Source organism: Ixodes scapularis, unplaced genomic scaffold, assembly GCF_016920785.2.
Source record: "Ixodes scapularis isolate PalLabHiFi unplaced genomic scaffold, ASM1692078v2 PGA_scaffold2__306_contigs__length_199485367, whole genome shotgun sequence".
NCBI classification, from domain to species: domain Eukaryota; kingdom Metazoa; phylum Arthropoda; class Arachnida; order Ixodida; family Ixodidae; genus Ixodes; species Ixodes scapularis.
Genome location: NW_024609857.1, coordinates 129,124,915 through 129,150,287, shown reverse-complemented (window position 1 = coordinate 129,150,287; position 25,373 = coordinate 129,124,915). Strand labels below are relative to the sequence as shown.

General features: G+C 43.5%; 1 protein-coding gene across 1 annotated transcript; it reads left to right on the top strand.

Annotated features, from left to right (window-relative positions):
* On the top strand, positions 1-23,831 carry LOC120850844 (sodium-coupled monocarboxylate transporter 1-like). The gene is made up of 4 exons (XM_040223511.2): positions 1-171; positions 13,692-13,760; positions 15,132-15,183; positions 23,800-23,831. Exons 1-4 carry the CDS (start codon positions 1-3, stop codon positions 23,829-23,831), a joined length of 324 nt encoding a protein of 107 aa, XP_040079445.2.
* The last annotated feature ends 1,542 nt before the right edge of the window (positions 23,832-25,373 follow it).

The window sequence follows — 25,373 nt, the reverse complement described above, 5'->3', positions numbered from 1 at the left end:
ATGATGGCCAGTTTTCTGTCTCCAATCGCCACCCTGGGCATGCCGGCATCCGTGTTCCTGCACGGTTCCACGCTCTGGGTTAACGTGCTTTCCGCAATCGTCGCTATATGGATGGCGGCCGTCGTCTTTATGCCCCTGTACTACAAGATGGACATAACTAGTATTAACGAGGTGAGCTCTGCGTTCATTGTTTTGTATTTTAAGGCTATGTGTTTAATTTCGAAACAAATTAAAACAGAAGCTAAACATAATCTTTTTTTAACATTTGGGTAGCTTGGACTTGTCAGGACTACAGCCTGTGCACTATACGCAATTAGTGAGATTGTGTTTTTTGAAAACCTTAATATCCCGACACCAATTTTTGGTTATTCAGTAAGAGTTTATGATGGTTCTTTTTTTTTTTATTACTCGACTGAAACTTAAAAACATAGCCATATTTGACCAAGCCCATATCTGAATGCTGACTCTATGTTTTGGAATTTGTCGGTTAAACTATTTAATAATCCGGCTGTGTGGTAGCCACAACAAATAATGAATTATTTATATCCAATTTTCTTAGTAGAGTTCAAATATTGCTATCTTAAATAAGTTCTGCGATTGGAATAAAACACATAATCTTTTTATTACTTCAACTTTAGGGTGCAATGATGGTCCTGGTCATAATTTTGATATTTTTGTTGAAAATATATATGAACGCCATGTTCTTGGGAGGAACATTGAACGCCGTAACAATTAATTTCGCTGAAATATAAAATAGAGAACCTCGAGGCGTGGAAATTGAGAATAGTTCACGATGCTACTTTGCACAGTCGTCATTTTCGAATTAATGCTTTCACGTCGCCATAGCTTTTTTAATACATTTTACAAGAGATATACAATACAAACACAAAAAGTAAAAATATAAATAAAATATTTCTATGCAAACAAAAAAAATCAAACTTGGCATAAAAACGCGTTTTGGACATATTCACGTATTTTTGCAAATAAACCATCTTTCATAATGCTTCACAAAACATATCAAAATGCACGTCTTTAAATATTGTTTACGAATATGTAAAGATAATATGCCCACCCTTAATTGTCTTTTTGTTATTAACGCGGAAATGCAGCTGGTTTCTCAAAATGTGGCAAGATTGGGCGTCGATATTTAAAAAAAAAAAAACTATTTTTTTAACTCCCTTTGGCTCTTTGCAGTGACTTGAACTAACCTGTGATAGCAAAACATTGAGTAACAGATGACCTCCGAAAGGGAAAAGCTACGACAAGCCTTCACTCGGAGCAAGCCGACGTCTTCGTTATAACGACTTAGCCGCATAACGTTGCCTTCATGGAATCGTCAAAAGCTGGAAAGCGGGACTCTATCACAGAGAGCGGGGAGTTCTGCTGCTGCGAGCATTGCTTTATCGTTGTGTCACCTCTCTCCCATTTTTCCCACCCTTTATATCGAACAAGAAACGCCTGTGAACGTCACTTCTGGCGGCAGTTACGAATCGGAAGGACATTGCATTATCTTGAAACGAAAAGCTAAATACGTGAAGAGTAAGTTGCGGGTAATTAAGGCGAGAGTAGTTGTAAGGGAAAATATGCAGGTCAGTTGGTCAGGAAACATTGCAATCTAAATCCTGAGACGAGAAGAAAACAAAAATAACGGACAGTGCGAAACGAAAATCTCAAACGCAGCTGAGCTTATTCACAAGAAGAACGACAATAAATGCATGTCCACACAGAAAGAAAAGAATAAGAAGATAAAAACATACGACCGCAAAGCCTTGACCCAACCTAACCAGACAAACTAAACACTCCAAGTTTAAGGACAGCAACGGGAACGGGCACCTTCAAGGGCCGAAACAGATGAGTTTCTCCACGCTATGTGAACCGACCGAGACAGAAGCCCTAAACACCCTCTCCAAGTTTACTGCCATAAAATTCTGCACAACTAAAACTGAAGCACAGAAAACGCCAAAAACATTGTAATAAAGTAAACTTTCACAGGGTGATTAAAAAAAAAAGACGGCTGACTATCTCTATGCTTACAGGGGACTCGGTGTATTTGGTGCTCAATAAGTAGAACTGCAAAAAGACAACACCAGCTTAACCATGCGCGACGCACTGATTATATCTACGAGTAAAGACAGAAGTTGATAACCACAAGGACATTTTCTTTCGAAACTCTGACCTCTCAAATAGGTGTTTGCGAGGACGTTTCAAGCTCTGTCATTTACGAAGTGAGTAAGAGCTTAGTGTCAGATCGAACAGCCATGGCCCGCGATTCAGCACCATGCGATTTTTCTGTGTGGACTATCTACGGAGACACAAGAAGAAAGTGTATAGCGATAAGCACCTCGTACCGGTAGGCAGACTCAACAAAGTGCGGTTGGAAAAGCTACTGGCTTCACGGACAGTGAACGTATCTGACCACTTGTGCCAGCATTGATACAAATACCTCCAGAATGAGATTGCTTCTTCTCACAACGTGAGTACATTAAACTCTTCTTTCCGGGACTCTGATGAAATTGTGGCTGAAGTGAGTCAAGACTTGTTTGCTGCTAGTCCATCGGTAACTCCACTGAAACCACGTAAAACCATTAAAAGAAGGCGCGAAGCGTATATGAAGAAAACACAAACTCAAGTGAGTTCTTCGATTAGAAGAAAGCTGTCAAGTGCTTATGGCGTGAAAACCAGTGAAGACAGTTGTCACCACTGCGCGGGGTGTTTTGACGTGTTGCGCGAAGCGCTGAAGGCATGCAGCTCCCACCAGGAACGCAAGCGATTGCACACCCTTCTGCCACCAAGTATCTCGAAGAAAGAAATGTTGCGTCTGGTGCCGGAAGCGACTGCGTACATGGTTGATGAAACAAGGGAACTGAAGCGTAAAGGTTTCGTATAGGCAACCCCTGATACCTACATGGGGAAAAAGGCGAATGCTGAAGACCGTGAGGGTTGCATTTGATTACTACACACGCGACGTCGTCACATGGTTTGTTCAAAGCCCCAACAAAAAGGACGTTGTCAAAGCCATGATCAACGACAAAAAGTACAGTCTTAGAAAGGTTTAAAAGGAAGGACCATCCTTATCGAGAACTAGGCATCTCCATATTGTATTCCCTACGGCCAAAATGGGTAAAAAGGAGTCTTGAGCACGAGGTGTGCGCATGCATATATTGCGACAATATATGCATGCGCCTCAAAGAATACATTTACTGAAGGCAACCTCAAGCGCATCTACTTCTGCAGCGCACCACAGAACGATTGCTTCCTGCGACGTTGCGAAAAGTGTCCAAAAATGCACAGCATCTCGCTGCAGCCGCTCCATCTCGACGAAGACGAAGAAATCTGTTTCGCGTTATTGGAAGCCGGCGAACTCGTCAAAAAGGTTGTGGGAACTTCCGCCTTCCTGCGGGAACTGAAGTCATGGAGCGAAAAGTATATGAGGCATTCTGACAACCGTGACCTTCGACGAAGCCTGATACGTGACACAATAACCGCCTTACCGCCCAAGGCAGTGATGTTCCACTTCGATTGCGCGGAAAATTGGTCATCCTCTCAACCGAACTGCAGAGTTTTCATTGGAGAAACACCCAAGTGCCTCTCTTCACATGTGTGGTTACGTCCACGCAAGACACGCAAAGCTTTGCCGTTGTCAGTGATGACACGACACATGACACAGCTCACGCCGTTCCAGCCACAGAGGCCATAAAATAGTATGTTGATGAACGTTACCCTGTCTTTTCTGATATATTTTTTTATATCAGGCGGAGCAGCGGCGCATTTCAAAAACAGCTTCCAATTGCACGAATTGTCTCGGAAGCCGTATACCCTTCGGCAAAATAAATCGTTTCAGCTACTGGACAAAAAAAAAAAATGCTTATGATGGAGTAGGTGGTGTTCTTAAAGGAACAATGAAGACGATTTTATTTAATTTTTTTAAATGGTGTTTTTATGCTTCTTGGGAACAAGCACGCTGCCCAATCTTTTGTAGACATTTCTGACGCGTATGTCTGTGCCTACGAAAGAAGTAAAGAAACCGAAACTGAACAATCTCCATTCTCGTTTCTGGGCCTCCGAAAATGGAGGTGACGTAGGGAGTGACGTCAAGTGTGAATAGTCGGTATCGGTAGCATTTAGGAGATCGAGACTTTGGTTACCGCGGTGGGTTATAACAGCGCGGTGGCGCGGTCGTTTCGTCGAATCTGTCAACATGGACGGCAATGCCGCTCTCGCGAGCGAGTTCGAGCTTCCATTCAGTGACCCAACACAAACGGAACGGGAGTACGTGTGTGGCGGCCTCCGACATCACCCGACGGAGACCGCCCAGCCGGTAACGAGCGGCCCGCATGCCGAAGTGCCCATAGTTGCTCGTTGGCCATTTCGCGTCCAGCGTAGCAAAGAAAAAAACAATTGTGCTGCTTTATTTACGGTTTAGTAATCATTTCCGGTCCGAGTTATACTTTTCACGGTTATTCAAGCGGAAATTAGAACAGTATTTCTAAAAATCGCGAACCAAAACGTGACCGAGGGCACGTCTCTCGTTTCGACCAATCGCTGACGCGTCTCTTGTGACGTCGCGCTTCTTGGCCCCGCATCGGTCACGTGAGCTCCGCTTCTCCTGGCTTCTCCCGCAACTCTCGGGCCGTCGCCCCAGTCGATCATGGCACGATTATTACTGCGACTGTTTAATTGATTTGCGCGGCACAGAAGCGCCGGTTTCGGCTGAAATTCGGGCAACGTGGCCTGAGACGTGCCTGGAATCCAGTTCAATCGCCAAAACGATGTCCGAAATTGCCTTCATTGTTCCTTTAAACGCTCACCAACTTTAGATCTTCGCTCAACTCAACGATTGTCACCACTAAAGACTTTGTGGAAGCGCTACGTGAAAAAGTAACCAATGTCTGCATGTTCCACCAATCTGCGGAACGGGTTCGAGAGTTTCGTACGGTGACGCAAGCAGGGTGGACCACCGTAAAACCTTTGAGAGGAATCCAGGCATCTCATCTGTGTAAGTCATCATATGCGAGAGGCCGGATGTATACATGGCAGTGTCGGACCGAAATTTTTATCGGTTCGGTTCCGGTTCGGGTTCACGAATTTCGGTTCAGCTCCGGTTCAGTTCCGGGGACCAAAAAATAACGGTTCGAACCGGTTTGAACCGGTTCTAACCGGTTCGAACCGCTAAACTGAGAATATGTTTTCCGTGTTTCTTTGGCTATAGGCACTTTTCAGGAGTGAAATGAGTAACTACATACCTTCTTTTTTCATTTGTTGAATCCACTTTTATTTTTAGGTACCAAAAATAAATTGCGTTGTTTCATTTGGATGAAACAGTAAATAAAAAGCTAGATTAACATATATGACTGAACATCTATTTCTTTTTACCTCAGTCGCATATATTTTACCTGAATCAAAAGGTTATCAGTCGGGTGTGTCGCCTAAAATGCACGTGATTAGTAGACAATTGCGTCGCAATACCAAAAGTCGAGTCCTGCTGTGCTCTTGTATTTAAAAAATTAATTACAGTACATACAATCATAAAATGGGCACGTTCTCGCCGTATATATCCCGAAATCTACAATCTACTATGCGACTAATAATATTTTCAAAATGTCAGGAAAGTTTTACGACAGATCCTTTCAGTCTACCTTTTATAGAACACTGAGCGGCAAGCACAACGCTTGCTTTTCTGACTAATATTGTTTTCATTCAGCACCATGACGCGGGCGCATAATTATGCAGAAAAGAGTGGCCTTCGTATTCATTGCGGATCTGGCCTAAAATAGAGCGCATTGAAGTGCATATTTTGGGCATAGCTTGGCGTTTGATGTTTGTTCTTGACAAGATGCCGGTCAATTCACTTTGTAAATAAGCATCACTCGTGCTAATTGGTGATTTGTTGTCAAACAGAACAAAGAAGTATTTCATAGTCTACTCGACATTGCAGCTGCTTAATTGGTCACTTTTTGATGGTCTGCGTGCGCAATCGTAATAGTTCCGCCACGCGCCACTGTGTGCTTTGTTTTCGTCCAGCCCACAGACACATAAAATCGTTGTTCATCAAATAAAAGAAACAACAGACTTCTATATGTTTGAGAAGTTGAATACTCGTCAGAAACACGTGTTATTTAAATCAGCTTCAAAATGAAAAAAAAAATTGCAAAGTTTTTTTCAAATAACTTATGCAAGTGCCTCTCCAGGATAAAACTGCCGGAAAAGATTTCTAGAGCATATTTCAGATAATGTGTGGGTGCATTAACTTATGATGTGCATCTTTAGAGTGATCGTCCCTTTATCTATATTGCCAAGTCTTCAGGTAGTAAATAAATATTTGTTATTGTCATCAATCAATGTGACTGCATGAAGCTCACATAACCGCTTGAGACCGACACGGGAGGACGATACTGGAAAAAAGCCATCCGTCGAGTCTGCGGAACGCGCTTATTTTTTCGCTCTTTGGCAGTGTGAAACACCGTGTCTCGGGGTATGCCAAAGAGAACTCTGTGCTTACGTTATAAATTTGAAGGCAAATACACAAAATGGGCAGAAATAGAAATAATAAATTACATTCTTCTAAATAATGCCATTCAAGACGCCAATTACTGCAAAAAGAAATATATGGGAATGCATGTTTTCAACGTAAACGTGTTTGACGGAACTCCGTCTGGTTGGGTCAAAAAGTTGAGAAATACAGACTTTCACAAGCCAAGTCCTAAGCATTTAGTGACCCGACGTTTCAATTGGTCGAGCACAATAGGTCGAAAGCCGCTTAACCCTCGGCGTGTGTCAACGGCCTAGGGCACTTGAAGAAGTGGGTGAAGCAAACGACACACCGTAGATAGAAAAGGAGCTGCTGCTCTCCACGTGCAAATAGTCGTGCACTTGTTTTGGGGCCCAATTTTACAACTCCATGCTTTATCAGTCATACGCGCTCTAACATTTTATTAGGCTGCAGAACATAATCGCGAGACTGCTATATATACTGCACAACTTTAGAATTTCGACATCCCCTTTTAAAGGGGCATAGCAAAGGAACGAAGGAAACCAAATGCTCCTTCGAACGGCGTGCCTATCAGTGTCAAACACGAACGTTCAGTGCCGACATTGGTCTATAACGTCGGATAATGATGACATAGAATTCTAAAGGTAGGACTGGCTGAGGCGCAAGGACCCCTTCTGATCCTTTCAAGCACGTGACTCTCAATCAAATATTTGCTTGTAACACCCGTAAGTTGGTGGGGCGTTCAAATCCTCATAACTGGATGTTGATTTTCAACACTTAGGAAGATCGCGTATGGTTGTTGCGCGCTCTTGTCGTTTCGGTTCTCTACTGGTTCAGACCAAGGACGTCATCAACAAAAGAAAATTTGCCAAAAGTTCTGAATCTCTTTAACCTATTATGTTCAAAATACGCTAGATTTATTGTTTATTTTATATTTAATCTGTTGCTAGGGTCCCAGTCACTAATTCGAGCGAAAGCAATGCAAATTAAAAAAAATGGCCAGAAACGCTTTGCATGGCCTCTTCTAGTACAGAACAGATGCAGCCTATGCTACAAGCGCGAGCCTTTAGTCCCGAGCACTCGCACTGCAGGAACGGGCGTGCTTGGACGCTGAAAGCCCAGAGTTCGCTTTTTTTAGCTTCTGAAATACTTACACTTAAAGTGGAACGGAGTTTTGTGTTGAGAACATCAGATTTCAACAGAAAACTGGACTGTTTAATATCGTTTGCATTTTGCTGAGAAAATCAAATTCCGAGGTGCAAAATGCACGCTGCAAAAGGTTCGCGCTCAGCGCAACCCATGTATTCAGAAATTTTTCTTGCATGGCGCAGCGTAGTGAGGGACGGCGCGAGCGTCTGGCACCCCGAAAACGCGCTTTCTGGCAGGAGTGATTTCGCAAACGAAGTAGTTTTGCAGGATCACGCTGTCTGCTCTACGTCGAAGATGAGGAGCAGAGGAACGAACCTTCACAACACATTAGGTTTTAAGCCCCCCCCCCCCCCCCCCTTTTTTTTTTTTTTTCACTTGACGGTGCTCTTTTACAGAATACATTTTAGTTCTGAGAGACTCCCGCCTTTGTTTAGGGGTGCCAATTCGACAATTATATTTCTTTCATTTGTTAGCAGTAATTCTCCATTTCTTTTATTTTGCACCCAAAAACTGTGGACTTTAAACAAAACGGCGAGATTTTGAGTGACTGCCGACGTTCGGCTGTCCCTCAAAAACCACTAGAATCTTTTCTTCTTTTTTTTTTTTCAGGTATTTCTGTTGTACACACTTGTAGTTCTATTTATCGTCAGATTAATAGGTTATATTTAGTCCTTTCAATCTTCTTATTCTCGGGGACAACTTTCTGAGACTGTTCACCAACAACGAAAACATGTCTGAGTGCCTCAATGATGTGTACATGGAAAATGATTCATGCAACAATTTTTTCACTTTCAGTAAATGCCGCTAAGGGGTAATCTCCGACGTTGATAGCTCGCAGAAACACCCATTAGTTTCCTTCTCTGCTCAATGGCAGACGCAGAAAAAAGAAAGGAAAGAACAGATTTCCCTTTCTCAACTCGCAGCTGGAACAAGCGGTGATGTGATCTGAAGCTAATTGTATACTGCCAGTGTTCATCCTAGTCATGCGCTGGGGTTGGCAAAGAATAAAGCATAGGTTGAGCTTTAGGCATTATTGGAGTTCGGCTATTCTCATTTTTGATTGAACACGAGTTAACACGAATGTTTGGCGATGCTGATTGTCGAAAACCCGAGCACTCGGCTCGGGCTCATGACAACCGAGTACGTCACGGTGTCGCGTTACTCGCAGTGAGAAGTCGTGATGGCATGTGACATCACGGTGTCAACAACGCTAATACATCTATAGTCTGCTGCAACTCAAGAAGGTAGGGCGAGGGAAAAGATTGCCAAGGAGGAAAAAGCATACGATACGTTGGAGAAGAGAGGGGGAAATTGACGTTCTGAATATAAGTCGACTTGACGCGGTCAGTCATGCGACCACGCGACGGGACCACGTGACGTGACATTTGACAGCATTTCTTGAAACCATGACGTCACGTGACCACGTGGCACACGATTAACCGTAGTGCCAATACAAAAGCGCCACAAAAACCCGCAATTTCTTATACATTGCGATTCGGTATATGACAATTTGATCACTACCTAGAAATGCCAGCTGCCAATTTTTGCTTCTCCAACACTCACTTTCTAATAAAAAAAAATTACCGTGAACCGTTTTGAACCGGTTACCGTTATATTTTTTTCCGGTTCAGTTCCGGTTCAGTTCCAAGATGGCGGCGAAGATTTCGGTTCGGTTCAGTTCCGGTTCGGCTAAAAATAACGGTTCTGTTCCGGTTTTCGGTTCGGTTCGGTTCCGGTTCGACACTCTGATACATGGCAACTTGCGCAACTGAGAATTTTAAGCTTATGCATGCATACTTAGCGTATTGGCAGGATGGGGCCGTTTTGTTTTTGTGAATTGAATTGATATTCAAGCTCAAAGTCCCTTTTCGCGTCTGTTATATTCAAGCCTTTTGAAAAAAAGAATTTGAACAATATAAATATTATGCCTTAACTCAAGCTCAAAATGTCTGGTGCTGCGCGGTAAAGCCGCTATGACGAAGACGTCGGCTCGCTCCAAGTGAAGGTTTGTCGTAGCTTTCCCCGTTTGGAAGTCATATCTTATTTAATGTTTTGCCATCACAAGTAAGTTAAATTCACTGCAAAATTACACGGGAAATTAAAAAAATTAAGTTTTTTTCTTTTTTTTAATATTGACGCCATATTTTACCACATCTTGAGAGATCAGCTGCATTTCCGCGTTAATAGCAAGAATACAATTAAGGGTGGGCATATTATCTTTACATATTCGCACACAATATTTAAAGACGCGCATTTTTATGTTTTGTGAAGCAGTAAGAAAGATTGTTTATTTGCAAACAAATCGTGAACATCTCCAAAATGCGTTTTTATGACATGTTTGATTTTTTGTTTGCATAGAAATGTTTTATTGATATTTTTACTTTTTGTGTATGTATTGTATATCTCTTGTAATATGCATTAAAAAATTGCGGTGGCTTAGCTCGGCTATGCCAGGATATCCGTAGCGTGAGCTTATGCGCACAAAATGAGAGGCGCTATCAAGCAGCTCCGGTGCAGCGTCAGACTTGGCTACTGCGCAACGAAGGCACACAGCTGGGCAGGCGGCGGCGCCAGTGTGTCTGCCGCGGCTATGACGTCACGCCTCTGGAATGTGAAGATCGACGAGGCGCGCGCGGTGGCGGCGGAGCCCGCGGCGGCGGCGGCTCCGGCATGCCAGCTTTGCGCCGTGTGACGACACTGCTCCTCGCGCTTGCGCAGACCGGCGAGGCACGCGCGGTGGCGGCGGAACCCGCGGCGACGGCGGCTCCACCCCGCCAGCTGTGCGCGGTGTGAAGTCACTGCTCCTCGCGCTTGCGCAGCACGGAGCGCGGCTCATTATGTGAGCCACGCGAAACTGCTCAACCTCGGCCAGTGTAGCTCACGCTACAAAAAGTTATGGCGACGTGAGAGTTTCGATGAGGAAATAACAACTGTGGAAAGTAGCAACGTGAAATCTTCCCAATTTCCACGCCTCGAGGTTCTCTTTTTTATATCTCAGCGAAATAAATTGTTACGGCGTTCATATATATCCGAACAGACATCTACGCCAATCATAAAATCGTTAAATAGGCATCAAAATACCTTTTTAGTTAGATTATAAAACTGTAACAATCTTTATTTTCAAAGGCGCATGGTGCATTGAATGCATCATTTTTAAGAAGCGCTTGTCTAAATTTGTTGAAACGGGATTAAAGAGTAGTTTCAGGGAAGAGAAACATTGTTTTTTATAAATTGCCGTCCTTTCATCTTTGCAACATCGCCATGCACTGTGGAGAGTATCGGCGTGTGGGTACTTTACATGTAGTTCGTACGACTTATCCCTTACCCGCAGTAGAGCAAAACATAAGGTTGTGGACGAAGGGGAATTTTGTGTTCAATAAATGATAAAATATCAGTAAATTTATGCTTCATTTTAAGTATGTCTGCATGAACATCTTTTTGGTTATTTTGCCATGGAAACCAAATCTGTTGTGCTGATATGTTCTGCTATGAGGTTTGCGCCTGCAAATAAATTTCTGGGAGAAGAGGGCTACTATAGATTACTCTCGCCCCCGGCCACCTGGTAGGCGAAAAGACGAAAAAATTATTAAGCATTTCAACCTGAAAATAATAAAAAAAATAGATGCGAGTCAAAACCAGAATGGGAGACGGCTACATTTACATCCTAAATGTATTCTGTTAGCGTGGCGACGGCAAAACAATGTTTTCGCCCATACTGGAAGCGACGGCATTCAGTATAGTGGCGCCCTTGTATAAAAGGTTTTTGCATTTTCGAGAAGAGGACGAGAGCGCTCACACTGCTTTACTTAGAGTTCAAAAGCAGAGAGGTCACATGTGCCCGTAAAATTTTAGTGCATTGACAAGAAATATTGTCCCTGAACAGGGCTCTAAGAGTTACTCCAGATACGTACCTAAGAAAGAGCTACAGTTATTCATGCAAAAAGTAACTGAGGTACGACCTAGATACTTATTAAAAAATGCACCTACGTACCAAATAGAGTTACTTAAAAAATACTTTTGATATTTTTTATGAAAACGGCAAATAGTAGTAAACGGTACGAATAGTTCGGTGCACAAAAATGTCGTGCGGAACGTTGATGGGGACACTCAATGACGTACAAGCTCGAGGTTTATAGATCAAAAATATTTCGTCGTAATTAATCACCAAAATAATCGCCGTTATTAATCATCGTCTTATCCAAATCAAGACTAGCTTGAAAGAGTACCTGTGAAATGTGCAAATATAGTACAATATACAGAGAGAGAGAGAGAGAAATAGGGAAATGAAACGTGGCCGTTAAATTGCCATCGCGCAGTTGAAGGAACTAAAGGTATCAGGGTTAAACAAAAATGGGGAAAGTAGTAACCATGGTGTATATTGGGGGAAAAACCCCTCCCCACGTACCAAGCATCGTCGGTGCATGCCATCTCACACCAGTTCGGCCAATATAAACCGTGTTGAAAATCATAAAACGTACCTTCCCCAAAATGTAACTCCTCAAATTATTATAAAATATTGGGAAAAAGGCTTCTTTCTTTACTAAGGGGACACACAAGTTGAAGTCCCAAGCTACTGCTTTGTTGGTGCCTCTGCGCCAGAAATAAAAAACAAACGCAGTCACTCATGGACCTTTGGCAGCATGGTTCCTTTTCTTACTTCGCTGTTCTATTCGCCTTTATACCCAGCACTTCCTCGAAGTGTTTATCTGATATCCTCGTTCAGAACTTAGTAGCGAGTGCCACCCCTCCCCCCGGCACCCCCCCCCCCCCCCCCCCCCATCACCCATCCCTACTCCAGACGCTAGAAACACGCTCCACTGCCGCACATGTTCAGAAGTAATGTGTTGAATTTCAATGACACACGTATTAGCCGCGGCATATACTTAAGACATTCCAAATTTCTTGTTGGGGCAAGTACTGTGTATTGTGCGAATTCTTCCTCCCATGAAGCACTTAAAGACGACACTTCAAAGTTAAAATAAATGCTCGCAGTCTTTCACACCACCACTTTGCTCGCATGACGATGTTTTTCTTTTCCATACTCTAAGCTCTCATGAGTTAATTTTTAAGATATTCCCAGGCAGGCATGTGTCTCACCTCACTAATTATCCACGCGATCTCAAATGTTAAATGACAAACGGTACCAATTATCAAGGTATTTTCTTCTCTCATTGCTAAGAGCCTTCATATTCAATTAACTAGGAACGTATTTCGTTGCTTCTTTTCGCTAGTGCCTACAACGCAGTGCGCAGTCGACGATCCCAAGCTGCTTCATTTTGTAAAAAATAATGTGTTCATCTTGGGGGCACAGCAAGCTAATGAGACCACCTGAATTTATCTCAATGTTCGCTTATTCTGACTAAATGTGCCCCTCGGCTCCACCCCAGTGCGTCAATACGTCTGAGTTCTTACTTTCTATAACTGGGTTAAAGCGAACAAAAGGTACTTGCAAAAAGTAACTTGAGTAAGTTACAAAAACTTAAAAATGTACCTAAGAGACAGGTACAAATATAGAGAAATAAAAGTGCCTAAGTTGGTATCTTAGGTACAGCAAAAGTACCAGTTACAAATTTGCAGTTTCTTGTACCTAGGTAGCTTATAACCCTGTGTCCGAATATAGAGGCTTCCATTGTAAAGTGTTGAATACTTCACAACCTGTTTATTCAATCATCTGTACAAGCTTTAAAGGACATTTTTACATATTTTAGATTTTTTTTATTGCTGACCCATTTTCATCATTCAAATTCATCGAGAATTATTGTTCTTTTGTCCATTCGGGGACTCAAGTCGTACATTTCATGGCGTCTCGCAAGAAACATTATTTATAAAAAAAATAAACTAAGAAAAATTCAGGTTTGCATTTGGTTTCGGGACACCGTCATTACTTGGATTGAGAAAACAATCAAACATTTAGTTACCTGCAGGTTAGTAGTATCGTTCATGTTTCCTATAGGCAGAGCGAATACAAGAAGCAATGCCACTACTGACATTTTTCATCGATTGTACAAACTTGGTACTGCCATAGTGCGTTGTTTTATTACATTGCTTACAGTATCTAGAGTTGAGATTCAAGTCAGCCGTTGTCAAGGACATTGCATCAGGCATCTTCATACTGGAAACGGTAAAACGCATTTTTATCTGTAGTTCTCAAAGTACGGTGCTCATCAAAATAAAATAGACCGGCTGAGCAAGTGGCCTCAGTGAGTTAGTGTATATGCTCCACTTAAGGAGCATATACAGTTCCTCTATACTATAGTAACCGTATGAATCCGCAGTTCAGTTCTTCCGAGCATCGGAAGACTAGTTGTATATTCGCAAGGACAGCCACTCCGTTAGTTCATTTCAGTTTGTTGACACTACGTTCATCTCTTATCTTCTGAACAACGAAGGATAAACGGATTGTTACTAAGGTGTACAAAGAGGGGACAGATTATTTTTTTTTTACAATATACTTATTGTGTTTTGTTATTTAGATCTGGGATTATGAAGGCCAGATTTTCTGCAAACGCCGTTCAGCGCAAAACTTTGAAAGTTAATGAGGCATTAGTTTTTTTTAATCGTTCGAACAGTCTGTTCCTTCCTACTTACAAATTATATTAATAAAATTGAAAGGAACCTCTAACGTCAGGTGTCCGCAAAATAAATAAAACTATAGGTAATGTCATAGCCAAGCTGCGACAAAACGTGATCTTTTTGTCACATGCAAGAAAAGCGGTTGGCGTTTCACAAGGATTGAGAACATAAGGCGTCAATAATCCGGTGATTGTATTTCGCAAATGAGCAGTACAAAAGGCCCGTTTTCAAGCTGACAAAAGAACTGTGAATAATCTTTGCTCTCACTAATGTGAGCCTTATCAAAGCTCTTCTCGATGCTCCAAGCCATAACAACGTGGGGCCTGGAAGTGATTGGAAAAGTAAAGGTAATTTTTCAACAGATGGTAAAATGTAGGGTGCGCAGTGGACCTTACGCTGTAAAATAGGCCGGAACCATCAGCGCCTGCTCATAGGAAGCTCGAACTTTCACCAAATGTGCATTAAGGTAGATCAATTCACCTTGTGCAATATCAACACGTCGTTTTTTTCCCGTGTTAAAAATTAAACCAACAAACTTACTGCAAGTCAACGGCGCCCAGCGGGCGTGTTCACATACGACCGAGTCAGCGGTAAATGTAACTTCGTCTGCTTGCTGGCCCCATCGGGGAATGGCGCCACAAGTTTGAAAAAAATAACATTGCAGCTCTACAGTGTTGTTTTCATTTTTTTATGACGTACAGGCAGCACATTTGGCTGAGCTGTGGCTTTGGTGCATTATATATACCTCTTCATCTTTCCAATAAACATGTTTTCTCTCTCTCTCTCTATACTATAAAAATAACAACACAAGTGCGCCAGTGGATTTTTCGCGTTCACTTTTACATGATAATGGTGCACTGTAAAACAGTTTGCTCTGCTGTGGGCTCATTTTGACTTATTTTACTGAATGATTTTTCAGCTTCTTTACACAGGAGTGGTGCTTTATGGCCCGTCACTCGCTCTTGGAGCAGGTCAGTTGCTTCTCCATAGTTGTAATGCGAAAGCATTAACTCTCCCATGGGGCGAGCCGGCGTTATCTAAGACGGCGTTATCGTTGTCTCTAGCAGCGATAAGTGTCACCTAAATGCCCATTGGCGGAGCGAAATGGTACTAAAATATCGTCTGTAGCAGCGAGAAACGGTACCTAAATTCTCCTGAGCGAGACGGGACCCAAATTCTCATTGGCTGCGACGCGTCATGTGGCTCCATAGTAACGGCGTCATGGTTGCTATATAAGGGGCTAGCCGAACTGCTGGCGGCACAGCGGGAAAGGGGTGGGGGGGGGGGGGGCGGATATGAATTTGTAGCTTTCAAGTTACGAGCAGCGCTCCTGGGGAGAAAAATCGAAATTGTTTATGTCGCGTTTCTGTCGTGCGTCGCGTTGCGCCTTTTCAAACGCTCGGTTAGCGCATATAGACAGATGCTGAGGGACGCTGACAGTCACAGGTATACGCCCATGGATCGTGCATGGTGGGGCGCTAACGCGACCGGAGGCACCACTTTTATAGTCGCGTCTCGAACTTCTACGGAGTCCCCTGATCGAGAGAAACAGGTCTATTGTCTGGCCTGACGTTAGGCCTAACGTTAGGCCTATAGTTACGCTTTGAGGCAACGTTACTAAAACACTCAGTTGGGAAACTCGCCGTCTAACCTGGGCCGCTGGTGTCCACCGAGACCGAGCTAAATGCGACAACAGCGCCACTCTTTTTCGTTTGTCTGTACTATGGTCACCTCGAGCTTTCTGAAAGCCTTTTGCGTGAAAACAAATGGAAAAGACTCTTTTTGTATGAAATTTATTGGAGTTTAGTACCAAATGATGGGCGCGTGATGTTTTTATCATCTTTAGTTCGCAAGGTTTTGCGGAACAATTAGTATTGTTTTCATACAACCATGCCTCAGCGAGCCTTTCAGGTAGCACGTCCTGACCTAGGTGCATTTTAACGTCGGTAGTTGAACGCGGCGCGTCCGCCGGGGAGACGGGGGTGGCACCCCTGTAGCCTCTACCGCTGTACCTGTTCTTAAGCCAAAGTAGAAGTCACGTGCAGTTCTTCGAGAGGCCGCTGCGGGTGAAATGGTGACGTTGTGTTCATCATTAGCTCGGTGCTCGGAGACAGATTGGGGCCACTTTTTCACTGCCGTCTCTATGGGAGTTTCCCAACTGAGTGTTTTAGTAACGTTTCTTTGAGGTCTAACGTCAATCTGTACGCGCAGCTGTTTGACGTGAGGGTGGGACTCGGGTATCAGGGGCATCCCTGGGAATTGAAATTAGGGAGTGTGTCTAAACTTTTAGGGGGGGGGGGGGGGGATTGAGAATAGAGGAGTCGTGAATTAGGGTCGTGCCTTCAAAAAAGGAGGGGGGGTGGGGCTGTACACCCCCCTAGAGGGTGTGTAGGCAAATCACTGGCGAGTGTGCGCTGACCGGACGTTAGGCCTAACGTACGTTACGCTTTCAGCAACGTTAGTGCTCGTAGATTAGGTCAGTTGTTCAACTCCCGCGGAAGGGGGTACCCCCTTCACTCACTTTAGTCCGCCTCCCGTCGTTTGACGCGCAATTTAGACTTTTGTTTCATAACTGTGTTCCATGGAGCAGAGCTGAAACGCCATCTAGACGTTGTGCTTCGAAACGTATGTATTCCATAGAATACACCGGAGATATCAAAGCAGCCGTCCGGCGCGTCGAACGACGAGAGGCAAGTCGTGGTTAGGTTAACTACATGACATCATATGAGAATTTAGTCCTGGCAATTTTGACAGCAGCTGTGTCACTAATTGCAAAAAATTCTGTGGAAAGGCACTTCCAGTCACTAGAGTTTTGGGGCAATAAAGAGTCATTAAAAGTAGACGTACACTGTATTGGGAATCCTAACCCTTATTTGATATTTCGTGCGTGATGGTATACAAGATGGTTTTGAAAATACCCCTTGGCGAAGTGTTGGGTGAGTGCGATACACATTATTAACGTGCCGGTATCCGCGCATTCATTTCCATGAAAAACGTGAGCGTCCTAAACAGTTGTTGAGTTATAACTGCCAAAACAAGAAAGGAGATTGACAGCTCGACTTTTTCTGAATGCACCGCCCTCCCTTATGTTACGCTGTTAATAAACTCAGGAGCTCACGCGGCAGACACACTTTCCTATTTTAACATCAGCTGTAATAACTTAGTCTACGAAGAGATAAATAAACTACGCTCGTATTCCCCTCAAGAACAGTAGTTTAAAAAGTCCGGCGTCTTGCGGAACGTTATTAATCTCCCTTCATCGGTTGAATATATCATCTTAGATTAGCTTTATATTATTTTATCAAAACGTGCTCGTTTGAAACGGCAAAAGCAATAATAAAATAGCGTAAACTGAGCAAGGACGAAGATTCACTTGTAGATACGACAGGACTGGCGCTGATTTCTACGTTTATTGCATCAAACCAAGCAAAATGTACCATCCCCTTTGAGAAAAAACACTCTTAAATAAAATAAATACAAAAATTATACATTAAATTACGTTTCTACTACGGCTAATGGAATCAGAAAAATCATCAAGAGAAGATACTTATATGACAATGATAAACACCGAATGCATACTGACACACTTGTCTTTAGCCTTACTTATGAAAAAAAAAACATTATTTCTCTCCCTGCCTTGTCTTTTGCTCTCTACAAGAACATCATTATTTGCAAAAGCGGGTAGCACCTCAACATTATAGTGCTCAGCAAGATAATCACCTAGATTGCTTCACACATATGGAATATGCTCGCGATCTCGTCATTGAAGCACCGACCTGTTTGTCCAATGTAAATGCGGCCGCAGTTAAAAAGAATTTCACAGACAACCACAGTTGTGCACTCAGTGTACGTTACGGCGTGTTTTTATGCGTACTGAACACCTTATGCCAAGTAAGCATTGCAGATATCTCGTCAAGCTCGCAAAGAGCAAAAAGGAGATTACCACCCTACCCTCCAGCTATTTTGGTAAAATTGTGCGAAACTTTATGCATACAAGGAACAACTTGCACTGATATTTTGTTCATCTGTTAGGGAGTGCGTCTTTTTATTATGCATGTGTCCCTTTAATTTTTTGTAAAAGGTTTTCGCAAAAACCTGATAATAGCATGGTAGGGTACCCCGCAGATTTTAACATCTAGAACTGAAGATCGAACCCGGTTGATATTTTATGCTCGCAACGTTTTGTGATGGCGGCATGCAAGCCATTACTCTCTATTCCTCGTTTTGTAAGCTTGGAGTGAACACTTTTTTTTAACCCCGGGGTATACATTTAGCACAAGTGTTCCTAAGAGAAATGAAGCTGCAAATGTAAAAACTGAATGCAATCATGGTTTGCCATTTCACGTGGGAACTTTAAGCCTCCCGACTGAACATAGAAAATGTCGATGATTTTTTCAACATCAACTTTCTTTGTCCGGTCAAATCTCCTAAAACAAAAAGAAAACCGTCTATGCATATGCAAACTTCAAGCAGGTGCTCACAAGTCCAAGATTGCGGGACTTTCAGTTTAGTTCCCAACCCGCACATAGATGGCGCCTACTGCTGAGATAAAACTGAAGCAGCTAGCTAAAGAAGGTAGAGCAGGGCCCGTCCCCGTCCCGAAGTTTTCTTCCACCTTCTCCTTCTCTAATTCGGAGGGCGGGAAGCGTCGTGCGCTTGAGGTGCGGCACGCTTTGGGCGAGAAGATTGTCCCAAGGTTATCAATTGGAAACTGTAAACTAGCCGGGGGGTTGGGGGGCGGCACTTTTGATTTTAACCGAGCTGGCCCTCTCCAGTTCAGCTTAGAGTCACAAAAGTTCTTTCGCTATGTGATGAAATGTTTGGTTCTCGTTAAATTGACCCTTCGCATTGGATACACAAGTAGTCTCATTATGTAGCTGTACAAATCCGCACTTTATAAATAGTTACAGTTCTAATCTCAGTCAGGACTCTCATAGCTTTATAATTCCAGTTTTGCTGGCATCTCCCCTCTTCCTCCCTCACCCAGGCCAACTTGACAAAGCCTCCCCCCCCCCCCCCCCCCCCCCTGAACCCGAAAAATAATCCTGGCTACGGTACTGGCCTGGGCGCACATCGGCGCATATCGGCTGCAACCGTGGCTGTCGTTTTTGCACCAATCACAAAAGTTCGATTCCGGTGTCGTAGCGGGGCCCAACAGCTTTTAATCACGGCTGACAGTAAACATGTCGCTGTCCTCTAGCTGCGGCATGTATATTTGCGATTGCTAAGTCTCTTGACAAAAGGAAATTAAACAAAAGCGCGATATCAGTGGATGTGCGTCCTCGTGTTTGCCTTAGCATTCCCAAAAAATTAGCGCAAAAAATCAACAACAAAAAAAAAAAACGCTCGTGGCGTAGTGGATGAAACGTCTCTTACTTTAGCTCGCAGCAGACTGAACGAGTAAATCATTGGTTCGAATTACAGGGCCGGTTGGTTTTCACAATGTTTTTTTATTTTTTTTAATTAGTTTTTTTTTGTTTTAAAAGTTCTGATCCTGGTATAGTACTATCTGATCTAATAATTAAAGTTTCTTTTTTAACTATATGACATCTTTGTTAGTTGTTTTATTGAGGATTTTATGTCGTACTGGACATGATTATCCTAATAGTTCTACCTCCCACCATTGGGTAGGAGGTAGCCATGTGATCGCAAACCAGTTTAAAGTATTCGGTTGCTTTCGAGAAAGCGCGGCTTTTTGCGATGTAGTTTGAGCGACACGTCTCTTGTCAACTATGCCGCTTTCCCTGGCTCTGCGTATATTATCACGTACGTAGATAGCTTGAAACATGTAAATGTCTCCTATAGCTCTTTGGCTCCACTATCGCCGCCACAAGACGCTGAGTATCAATAATGGCCCCCAATTCAGCTGCGGGGGCAGGAGCCCCAACTGAAGGATAAAGCAATTTAGACAATAAAGCTCGGCCTAAAAAAACATATTCCACAGGGTAGGAAAATGCCCTCGCCCACCGCTTCTATTGACACTCTTCCAAAAGTCACGTGACAGCAAAGGCTTATTTTGTATCAGCTTATCCTGTAGGGATAATCCCCCAAAAGCGCAAAATGAGCTGCTAGCGGCTTCCAAGTGTCTTCCCCGCGTTGATGCGGGCACGCTCAATCCGTGAGACTGAGGAAGTCAGAGTGACCGAACGCTTTTTTCCCATGAGCAGCAGGCGCCGGACCGCTCGGTCGGGAGGTTATCATTTGAGCGCGTTCTCGTTTCGCCCTTCGTACTTCAAAACGATCATTCTCAAAAAAAAAACCTTCTCGTTCGGACCCATCGCATTAAGCCCGTTCCATTTTTCGCATTTGAACCCAACTCACTCCCCACCCCAAAGCTGGTACGGTGGTTATTTTGGTTCCTGGAAGATGTCCTTGCTTCCTCCTCGGAAGATCCAGCGAAGTCGGGATTCGTTTCTTTTGTTCTCTGGGAGAGGTCGTGGGTACGCGTTTGTGTGTTCCCCTTGTCCCAGCCCGCGAGTAGCCCGGAAATACGACATCCAATCGTCACTGCACTTGACGGTGATAGATCAGTCGTCGACGATTTCCGAGTTACTACTAAGCGAAACGAAGAAGAAAAAGTTGTCTTCACCTTGAGGGTTACACGTATCACAGACGACTGCAGAATGCAAATGGAAAGGTAGCCTGGCGCGGTTGCCTTCATCATGAAGCACAGCTTTGTTACGAATAAATATAATCACCTTCCCAAAACTTTTTTTCTCCTCGCCCCCCACCACCCTTTTACCGGTAGGGAGAGGTCAGTGGGGAGTTTTAGTAGACCGTTTCCTCAGCCCGCTAAGTACCCGCATAGGACTCCGTAATCCGCCACAAGACCATGAACTCAACAGACAAGGTTGGCGGCGCCCATGCGCAGCTGCTACGTTTTCTTTACGAATACCGTAGCGGAGGAGAAAAACGATCTACTAGTATATGACAATTCGATGCAACTCTATTCTTACGACGCTTATATAAAAATCACGAGGAATACAAAAATTAAAACGTTATAGGTTTTTCCTGAGGACATGTCAGAATGGACTTTAACCAACGTTGTCTTGGTGGTCTTTATAATTAGCTAACTTTCTAAAAAGCCGTTTTTAGCAAGACGTATTTTGGAGGAACACAATTTTGTGGTGTGTGGTATGCTAAGCACCTCTCACTTGGGTTGATTCATTCCTGTGATCAATCTCTCCAAATTTTCTTGCATATCGCGGAATTAGCGAAAATGAGGCCGTTTATATTAGCGCTTGATTCAGCTGAGTGATAGTTCAGTGCTTTTATTTATTCTTTATTTTTGTGCTATTGACACATATCATTGTGTCGTACGGAATACAGAAATATCAGCCATTCCAGGCTCTCGATGAGCGATATCCATGATATCCAAAAGCCACAAAAAGCTGCTCAGAGGCGCAACAATATGGTATAAATAAGTCATGCACTTCCCTTAAATATTTGATCGTCAACGACAGTTATAAAGTATTGCGCGCTCCCTCGGGTGCCTTGCGCTTACGCACTCGAGCGTCACAGGAGCGAGTATATCTGGGAAATAAATACGATGGTCTATTTCTCCCTTTGAATCGACGCGCTTATGTGTTACCATGGCACCATGGAATTACAACAAATAATGATTGATAATGAAATTTATTGCGTCGCAACAGCAGCGCCACATTATATAGGTTGCAAATAAACAGTGCGACGTTCATGCGATGCGTTTACTACGACGTTCGAATTTTGAGAAAGTCATAAAGCCTAGTAGAAAGACTTCCACTTCAGTTGAAAACAAACAAGCGGGACGCTATGGAGGAAAAAGTTCGGCTGCTGAGGCGAGGTGCCTCGAAAATACAAATATATACAAATTTCCATCCCCCCCCCCCCCCGTGTTCCCCGGATATCAGTTTACCCTGCCTACCCCCCCCCCCCCCCCCCCTAACATGCAGCAACAAGAGGGGTCCTCCGCCGTTAGATAGTCGAGATGGCTGTGGGAGAGGGGGAAATGGGAAGTTGAGTGAGGAGGATTTTTTTTCTCGTAGGAGAAGCTTTTTGTAGGTTTCTGATATCACCTAATTATGAGTGCGCGACGGATTTCCCCAATTAAAAAAAAACAGTCAAAGGTCGAGTACACCGAGGTTATATCAGTCGATGGTTCCGGCAGCCAGGACCACATGTGACCAAAGAAAATGCGACATTTCGACGAGTTTGCAAACACTGTTGTTATAAAATGTGTATGGTTTTGTAGATGATAAGAGAAATAAGAGTGTGAGAATTTTTTTTAATTTTTCGCGCAGAGGCAATATAATAAAATACAACAGCCAACAGAAAATTCTCCGTAGAGTCCTGTGTACAAATTTTCCCGCCACAAAGGCGCCAGGGAGTGGCTTCCGGCCCGAAGGACATCGCAGCGTCAACTGCGCCGCAAATAATAAAAGCAAAACAACCGCGGCCCGGCAAAGTGCGGCTTTGCCAACAAAAATTTTTATTTTTATTTTCGATTTTTTTTTTATCCATAACTCGCCTGCGAAAGCCTCATCATTGTAGCTTTCGCGGCACTTCTCTGGAAAAATCTGGACAGAGTAAAGAAAACACCTTGCATATTGGCGAGCTAAGAATCTGCTCAGAACATATATGTAAATTGCATTCAAAAGTCCTACTATTGAATGCAAGATTGTCCACGTCCATTTGTTGACGGGACCGGTATCTTCTTGACCAAAGACCATCCGAATCCTGCCTCTAGAGTTGCACAAAGTTGTGTGAAAATGACGGGCATTCAAAGCACGAGATACAAGCCAGACATTATTATTACAACCAAAATTACAAGAAACGCACAGACCGTTTCTTTATAACTATGATAAAATAAATGTGTTACACGTGAAAGGCATCGAGAAAGATCTTGAGCGAACAAAAAGCAAAGGTATATGTACAAAACTGTTTCAATGTTACAATACCTCTTTCAGTGAAGAGCCAAACATTGATACAAAACTCTCTCAGTGTTACAACATTTGGAAAACAGTATTATGTTTGGTGCCATACAATACAATGTATAAAATGAATGAGTAGAACCGCGGGTACGACATTCAAAGAAACAAGGGCAAAAAAGTTTATATTAAAATACAATGACACTCTCACAAGTTTGAAAGAAATGTATGTAAGATGTGCGCATAAAGTCTGATTATAATCTCGTGCATCATAACATTACAAGGACCGACACGAAATGTAAACACAATCACTCTCCGCCTTCTAAGCTTTGTAATGCTTTACACAGCATGTCATGAACTTTCCGCGGGCATTTGCACGACGTTTGTGTGCCAAGAAAACGCAACTCCGTTCGCATCTGCCTCACGCTCATGCTCTCCAAGTCAAGCTCCCTGCTCGCACCGAACGAGTCCGCCGCAGAACGGTGCCTTTTCTTTTGCCTTTCAATAATACCACCGCCCTGCCAATAGGCGACATCTGCTTTACCATATGCTCGGGCTTTCGCATCGTTTGAGAAGGTTTCTGTTCGTTTCGCTAATCTGAGCGCGTCAGCAGCCGGGTTCCATTTGTTAGATCTTGCGTGATTCAGAGATTTCAGCACGTCATTCTTTTTTTTTTTTCAGCCCTTGGCTGGAAAACTAACCGAGACATTTAAATTGAGTGTGTTTTGCGGGAGCATGGGGCGTAAAAATATGAATGTACGGAGTAACCCTGTCCTTACCGTAACCTTTGCGCTTGGTGTTGCCAAGCTGAACAAAAGTAAAGAAAAAAGCTCGCGCCGTCTGCTCGACGCACGTTCCCAGAACATCCCTTTCAAAATGCGTAAGCACGTCTAGGAGCGTCTTCCAAAGAAACATAACAAATGCCTCCCTATCTCCGTGCAGTTGACCGTTCAGTTCTCCTGGGAGAGTTCCCAACAGCTTGTGGCAGTCACCCCCTGTTAGCGACGTAAACGAGTACCCTTTCTTTTCATCCTGCCACACTTCACACTTTACTCCACAGCTGTTTACTAAATCTACAAATTTATCCATGCACTGGTTTTTAGCGCGAGGGTTTCGGACTTGGAATGCACAGTCAAAGTTTTCCATTTCTATCATCACATTCTCGAGCAGCCTGTGCAGAATCTGCAAGCACATGTGGAGGGTATCTGGCACGACCAAGGCCGGCTCCACTTGAACAATAGTCGGATATTGAACTAGGGGGATGAGCGCATTGCAGTCCAAATTTAGTTTCGCTACAGTTCTGGCCAAAGGCGGACAGTTAAAATGACTGCTAGGCAGAGACAGGTTGCACCTCTCCTTCGCGTCAGCACAGCAGAATGGTCACGGAAATTTTGAAGAGGCAGATTGGAATCCTAATACAACAAGTAAAAACTTCAAGTCTGAGCCGAGCAGATGGTTGTTGCAAAGGTTACACCTTCAACATTATCAACTCTTCCTTGATCAGAGTGCTTATTTTTTGTACAAGGTTCTGAAAAGACTCTCTGATCGAAAAATAGCTCTCGTTCATCGCTACAAGCGCCAAAAGACGGTGCAGTCTGTGCGACTGTAAGCGTTTGTTAGGTTCAATCACTACAAACGACAGAGTTGTCCATGATGTCTTCCGGCTCACTCTACATCCGTCCACTTCAAGTTTGATTATCAGAGGTTGAGCACTGAGCCATAGCCACCTCTATACGGAGTATAGAGGAGGCTATGACTGAGCTTGCGCAAAGTATTTTTTTTTTCGTCGCCATTGTCTTGATCGCATACTCCACCTCGTCTAGAAATGAGATTTGTGCCATATGAGCTTTTCCGGGCGTTCTTGTTATTTCAAGTCTCCGATCGATGGTGGACTGGAAACTGTTAATTAAACTCAGAGCCGGCAGGCCTTTTACAGTTCGCGAAAGCTCTTGCCAAAACGTGTCACTGCACGCATGATCATCAAGAAGGCAGGCAACCGAGCTCACAATTTGTTTGTCACTTTGGCTAAGCTCGGAGTATGAAGTGATGCCCATACCATGAAACGGGGCTTTCACGCGTGAATGGACACGCGAATCTTCACAGTCGTAACAAATTTTGTGTAACAGACCTTTCAAGTCTTGCACAAAGATTTCTTGCAAGTTAAGACCAAAACTGCACGAGAGCTCCCTATAGAGCCTGCGACACTGCTGGCAACAGCCCTAAGCTTGCGCTGATCTGTCTTTCTACTACCTTCT